This window comes from Sardina pilchardus, chromosome 5 (assembly GCF_963854185.1).
Source record: "Sardina pilchardus chromosome 5, fSarPil1.1, whole genome shotgun sequence".
Classification (NCBI taxonomy): Eukaryota; Metazoa; Chordata; class Actinopteri; order Clupeiformes; family Clupeidae; genus Sardina; species Sardina pilchardus.
The window spans coordinates 3,081,774-3,089,273 of NC_084998.1; the positions used below are offsets into that span (position 1 = coordinate 3,081,774).

General features: G+C 49.8%; 1 protein-coding gene across 1 annotated transcript in view; it reads left to right on the plus strand.

Annotated features, from left to right (window-relative positions):
* Nucleotides 1-7,500, plus strand: part of si:dkey-175m17.7 (uncharacterized) — a 19,445-nt gene that overhangs the window by 7,698 nt on the left and 4,247 nt on the right. The window contains exon 5 of the mRNA XM_062535809.1: nt 6,427-6,732. Within this exon, the coding sequence (XP_062391793.1) occupies nt 6,427-6,732 (306 nt within the window). The remainder of the gene's footprint in view (nt 1-6,426; nt 6,733-7,500) is intronic.

Consider the following 7,500-nt stretch of genomic DNA (forward strand, 5'->3'; position numbering starts at 1 on the left):
TGCTCCTACAGTTCTTCCACATTAGAGATGTCCTGTCCCCTCTGCACTCCTACAGTTCCTCCACATTAGAGATGTCCTGTCCCCTCTGCACTCCTACAGTTCCTCCACATTAGAGATGTCCTGCAGAACCCTGTGCTCCTACAGTTCCTCCACATTAGAGATGTCCTGCAGAACCCTGTGCTCCTACAGTTCCTCCACATTAGAGATGTCCTGCAGAACCCTGTACTCCTACCTCCACATTAGAGATGTCCGGCCCCAGCCGTGGCGCAACTGGCTGGGGCACCTGCACCGCACGCCGGCGACCCGGGTTCGATTCCCGCCCCGTGGTCCTTTCCGGATCCCACCCCAGCTCTCTCTCCCACTCGCTTCCTGTCATTCTCTCTACTGTCCTGTCCAATTAAAGGCATAAAAAGCCCCAAAAAAATAACCTTTAAAAAAAAAAAAGAGATGTCCTGCAGAACCCTGTGCTCACAGTTCCTCCACATTAGAGATGTCCTGCAGAACCCTGTGCTCCTACCTCCACATTAGAGATGTCCTGCAGAACCCTGTGCTCCTACAGTTCCTCCACATTAGAGATGTCCTGCAGAACCCTGTGCTCCTACAGTTCCTCCACATTAGAGATGTCCTGCAGAACCCTGTGCTCCTACAGTTCCTCCACATTAGAGATGTCCTGCAGAACCCTGTGCTCCTACAGTTCCTCCACAATAGAGATGTCCTGCAGAACCCTGTACTCCTACCTCCACATTAGAGATGTCCTGCAGAACCCTGTGCTCCTACAGTTCCTCCACATTAGAGATGTCCTGCAGAACCCTGTGCTCCTACAGTTCCTCCACAATAGAGATGTCCTGCAGAACCCTGTACTCCTACCTCCACAATAGAGATGTCCTGCAGAACCCTGTACTCCTACCTCCACATTAGAGATGTCCTGCAGAACCCTGTGCTCCTACAGTTCCTCCACAATAGAGATGTCCTGCAGAACCCTGTACTCCTACCTCCACATTAGAGATGTCCTGCAGAACCCTGTGCTCCTACAGTTCCTCCACATTAGAGATGTCCTGCAGAACCCTGGGCTCCTACAGTTCCTCCACATTAGAGATGTCCTGCAGAACCCTGGGCTCCTACAGTTCCTCCACATTAGAGATGTCCTGCAGAACCCTGTGCTCCTACAGTTCCTCCACATTAGAGATGTCCTGCAGAACCCTGTGCTCCTACAGTTCCTCCACATTAGAGATGTCCTGCAGAACCCTGTGCTCCTACAGTTCCTCCACATTAGAGATGTCCTGCAGAACCCTGTGCTCCTACAGTTCCTCCACAATAGAGATGTCCTGCAGAACCCTGTGCTCTTACAGTTCCTCCACAATAGAGATGTCCTGCAGAACCCTGTGCTCCTACAGTTCCTCCACATTAGAGATGTCCTGTCCCTCCTGTGCTCCTACAGTTCCTCCACATTAGAGATGTCCTGCAGGCCCCTGGGTGCACGTGCTCCTCTGTCCTGTCCCCCCTGCGCTCCTACAGTACCTCCACATTAGAGATGCCATTATATCTACATGCTCTCCGGCAGCTGGGAGCTGCCTATTGTGCCATGGTAATTAGCGAGAGCCAAAACCCCTCGTCAGCTCGCATGACAACAACAGCCAACAGCAGATTTGTTTTCGAACACAATGGCCGCACGTATAGAAAAGCTAAATATAATTTATGCAAAGCAGTTATAGTTTATGTCCTGCGCGCGTCACCGACCTTTAATAGTGGATGTCAGCGGCGGATGTTAGGTTGATATAGAAGAAGTGTCTAATTCTAATTTGTTGATATAGGAGAAGTGTATAATTCTAATTTGTTGATATAGGAGAAGTGTATAATTGTAATTTGTCTCATTTTAGCGCAGTTGTGGTTGCGCGTGTAAATGGCATATTTGAGCATGTTTGGCTAGTTGTTCCCGAGTGATTTGAGTGGGAGAGACTGTGCTGAGGAAGCTCACGCAGTGGTGAAGTGGAGCTCTATCATGACTGCAGCAGCCGTAAAGCTGCCTTTATTAACACACTACACTACACTGCACACACACACACACACACACACACACACACACACACACACACACACACACGCACACACACACACACACACACACACAGCTCTATCATTGCTGCAGCAGCCGTAAAGCTGCCTTTATTAATCTCATGGACTGTCTTGTGAGCGGCAACGATAAACGCTTTGATTTAGCAGTAATTAGTCCGCACAGACTCGCACAGACTTGGGAACAGTCTCTCTCTCACACACACACACACACACACACACACACACACACACACACACACACACAATCAAAGACCAGACCACAGCAGACTCGGGAACAGTCTCTCTCACACACACACATGCACACACACAATCAAAGACCAGACCACAGCAGTGAAGAATCCACTGCTGTTAGAAGTTAGTTCTCAAGGGACATGTTAACACTAGGCAGACATACATACTGTACTCATACATAATCACAGACACACACACACACACACACACACACAGCATGTAGGCCTACATATGTAGCCTAAGCATCTAAACTGAAAGCCTACATGTAGACCAAAGGCCCAGTTCAAGATTGTCGATTGAGCTTTTTACCGCCATTCTGCCTTTTATAAACCACAGAATCTTTGTCTATGCATAAACCATATACAATCTATACATAGACCCCATATATGTTATATATAGACAGTAAGTCGGAATGAATGTCCTCATAATCTTTACCAGTACTTCCTAAAAATCTGACTGAAAGTTTACATGAGGATAAGTGATTAGCAGCTAGAGTGTTTGCCCTAAGATATACATTAACTCTGAGTGGCTTATGCGTTAGCCGTGAGATATACATTAACTCTGAGTGGCTTATGCGTTAGCCGTAAGAAATACATTAGCGGTGAGGGGCTGATGCGTTATCCGTAAGATTAAGCGTTTCTGGGGTTTCAGATAAAACAGCTGCCAAGGTCAGCCAGGGGAGACGAACGGAGGCGTGACGCTCTAAACATCAGCGGAGACGAACGGAGGCGTGACGCTCTAAACATCAGCGGAGACGAACGGAGGCGTGACGCTCTAAACATCAGCGGAGCTGCCAATGGGCAGAGCCCACCCTTATCTCTGCAGCTCCGCACGGCACGCCGCTCTCATTTACAACACAAATCTCCACTGTTCAGCGCTCTCCTGCGGTCCTGCGCCCTGATGTCCTGTCCTCCGCGCTCTCCTGTTGTCCTGCTGTCCTGTCCTCAGCGCTCCCCTGTTGTCCTGTTGTCCTGTCCATTGAGTGGAAATCGAGTGTCAGGCTGTTGTTTTGCATGGTGACTTAATGTATGGCGAGTTTTGGTATATAAAAAATGATAAATACAATAAACTGTAGTCAGGATGGGGGAGCTATAGATGGAAAGCATGCACGCAAGAGAGAGAAAGAGAGAGGGAGAGAGAGAAAGAGAGGGACATAAAGAGGAAAGAGAGAGAGAAGGGGGGGGAGATAGAGAGGAGAGAGAGGGAGATGGAGAAGAGAGAGCCGAGGGAATACTAACTGCATGTCTGTCTGGTGAAGAGTGGCTTGATTAAAGTGTGAGAATTAATTAATCAGGTTTCTTTCTCCAAACAAGGTTACTGACACCAAACCCTGACAGCAGGAGATGAAACAGCTCTTTGTATTTAAGGGCCACTACTCAGTCGGCCTGTGATGTATACTTTATGTCTGTTGTTACATAACGGCCCCAACTCTATAGCCCCCCCCCCCCCCCCCCCCCCACTTCATCCTCATCCTCCTTGTCAGATGTCTCCTCGGAGAGAATCAATGATAAATGAGGTTGCGGGATTTCAGAAGTTCCCGAATCTTTCGTCTCTTCTCTTGCTCTCCGTCGTCTCCAGTGTGTGCGGCTGTCCCCTGTGGTGAGGGCAGGATGTGTGCAATTACGTAAGAGCTCCACGACCACCAGAGATTAATGCAGAGAGAGCCTGTCAAACACACGCACACCACAGAGGGAGGGGGGGAGAGAGGGAGGGAGGGAGAGAGGGAGGGATGAGAGGGAGGGAAAGAGGGATGAGAAGGATGAGAGAGGAAACAGCTTCTAGTTTTTAAAGCATCTATCATCATATTGCTAAGTCATACACTCACACACACACACACACACACACACACAAACACACACAAACAAACATTTATATGCACATGCATGAACACAACACTCTCTGTACACACACACACACACACACATGCCTATATGAATACAATACACACATATTATATGTATCATATACAGGGCAGCTTTTTAAACATGATGCCTGGGATGTGTCAATAGAATGTGTTCCTTTTGAATGTGTCGGAGGGTGGGGGGCCGTGAGCCAAGTCAGGATGCTACGTGGGGGAAACGTTTGGGAACCGCTGCTCTACACAACACACACTCTATACTCTAATAATAATAATAATATCTTGGATTTATATAGCGCCTTTCATAATACCCAAGGTCGCTTAACAATTGAGAGGGGGGGGGGGGGGGGTGTTAGGGGTCGAAGGACTTTGTGAAGAGAAATGTTTTGAGGTGCTTTTTGAACATGGACAGGGACGGGGCAGAGCGGACATGGAGTGGTAGGGTATTCCAGAGTGTGGGAGCATTGACAGAAAAAGCCCTGTCCCCAAAAGTCCGCAACCTGGTGTGGGGAATGGCCAGCAGGTCCTTGTCAGAGGACCGCAGGGAGCGTGACTGAGTGTAGGGGTGGAGGAGATCAGTGAGGTATTGAGGTGAGAGTCCATGGAGAGATTTGTAGGTGAGCAGGAGGATCTTGTAGGCGATGCGTGACTTAACTGGCAACCAATGAAGCTGTTGGAGAACGGGAGTGATATGCTGCCAAGGCTTTGTGTGGGTTAAAACCCTGGCAGCTGAGTAATGAACATACTGGAGTCTGCTAAGGGCCTTGGTGGGCAGGCCAGACAGAACACCATTGCAGTAGTCCAGGCGGGAGGTTATGAAGGCATGGATGAGTGTCTCGGTTACTGAGGGTGTGAGTGAGGACCGAAGTCGTGAGATGCTTCTGAGGTGGTAGAAGGCAGACTTGGTGACGTTGTTAATGTGAGACCGGAAGGAGAGAGTGGAGTCAAGGATAACACCCAGGTTGCGCACCTCAGATGATGGGGAAATGGAGCAGCCATCCACGACCAGGGCCAGGTCTCCAATTTTCTTGAGCAGTGGTGCAGGGGCCACCACCATGAGCTCTGTCTTGTTACTGTTGAGTTTGAGTAGGTTTGTGGTCATCCATGATTTGAGTTCCTGCAGGCAGTTGACAAGTTGTGTGGGTGGGAGATGGGAGGAGGGGTTGGTGCTGATATAAAGCTGAGTGTCATCGGCGTAGCAGTGGAAGTTGAGTCCATGTTTACGGATAATATGACCCAGGGGTAGCATGTAAATGGTGAACAACAGAGGACCAAGCACAGAGCCCTGAGGCACGCCATGGTTGACGGGTGCTGGAACAGAGTTGGAGCCATTTAATGTGATGAATTGTTTCCGGCCTGTGAGGTAGGACCGGAACCAGGACAGTGCTGTGCCACTAAGGCCGATGAGTTCAGAGAGGCGATGGAGGAGGATGGTGTGGGAAACTGTATCAAAAGCTGCAGAAAGGTCAAGGAGGATGAGGATGGTGATGAGGCCATTGTCGGCAGCAAGCAGGAGGTCATTTGTGATTTTAATGAGGGCACACACACACAACACACACACACACACACACACACACACACCCAGAGTCCTCCTCCACACCCCTCCCTGTGGTACACCCACAGTATTTCTCAGTTAAAGGTGCATTATCTTTCTGTTGTGATGAAGAAAGTCTGTGCCTAAATAGTCTCTCTCTTCTCTCTCTCTTTTCTCACTCTCTCTCTCCCTGCTTCTCTCAGTCTCTCTTATTGACCACTGTCTGATATTTTTCTCTCTTTCTCTCTCTCCCTCCATTTCTTTCTCCTTCTATGCCTGTCATTCCATCTTCATAATTCTCTCATCCTCTCCACATCCCTTTCTCTATCCTTTCACACCCTTTTCTCTCTTCATTCCTTTATATCTTTCTCTCCCACTCTCCCTCTATTCCTTTCTTTCTCCTTCCATTCCCCATCTCTCTCTCATCCTTTCTGCCTTCTCCCCTCTTTCTCCTCTCCTCTTTCCTTCCCCTCTCCCCCTCCTCTTCTTCCTCCCACTCCCACTCTCCTCCTCTCCTCTCCCCCCTTCCTCCTCTTCCCCCTCTTCTTCCTCCCACTCTCTTCCTCCTCTTCCCCCTCTTCTTCCTCCCACTCTCTTCCTCCTCTCCCCTCTCCTCCTCTTTCTCCTCTTTTTCCTCCCACTCTCCTCCTCTTCTTCCTCCTCCTCCTCTTCCCCCTCTTCCTCCTCCTCCTCCTCCTCCTCTTCCTCCTGCCCCCTCATTGGTCAACAGGTCACCTGACGCTGCCGCTGTCGTCGTCTCTGCCGGCGTCGCTGTCGGACGAGACGCTGATGACCCCAGACGTGGAGAACGCGGTCATCAGCCCCATCCTGCCCTTCCTGTTCCTAGGCAACGAGCGGGACGCGCAGGACCTGGAGCTGCTGCTGCGGCTGGGCGTCACCTGTGTGGTCAACGTCACCACGCACCTGCCCCTCTACCACCTGGACACCGGCCTCGTGCGCTACAAGAGGCTGCCCGCCACCGACAACAGCAAGCAGAACCTGCGCCAGTACTTCGAGGAGGTGTTCGAGTTCATCGGTCAGTGTGTGTGTGTGTGTGTGTGTATGTGTACTTCGAGGAGGTGTTCGAGTTCATCGGTCAGTGTGTGTGTGTGTTGTGTGTGTACTTCGAGGAGGTGTTCGAGTTCATCGGTCAGTGTGTGTGTGTGTGTGTGTGTGTGTGTGTGTGTGTGTGTGTACTTCGAGGAGGTGTTCGAGTTCATCGGTCAGTGTGTGTGTGTGTGTGTGTGTGTGTGTGTGTGTGTGTGTATGTGTACTTTGAGGAGGTGTTCCGAGTTCATCGGTCAGTGTGTGTGTGTGTGTGTGTGTGTGTATGTGTACTTCGAGGAGGTGTTCGAGTTCATCGGTCAGTGTGTGTGTGTGTGTGTGTGTGTGTGTGTGTGTGTGTACTTCGAGGAGGTGTTCAAGTTCATCGGTCAGTGTGTGTGTGTGTTGTGTGTGTGTGTGTGTGTACTTTGAGGAGGTGTTCGAGTTCATCGGTCAGTGTGTGTGTGTGTGTGTGTGTGTACTTCGTTGAGGTGTTCGAGTTCATCGGTCAGTGTGTGTGTGTGTGTATGTGTACTTTGAGGAGGTGTTCGAGTTCATCGGTCAGTGTGTGTGTGTGTTGTGTGTGTGTGTGTGTGTGTACTTTGAGGAGGTGTTCGAGTTCATCGGTGAGTGTGTGTGTGTGTTTTAGGGATGCAACGGTTTTCAATAATTTATTGAACCGTTCGGTTTGGCCTGTTCGGTTCAATAGACTCACCTAAACCGCAATATTTCGGTATACGCGACATTAAACTTTTTATTT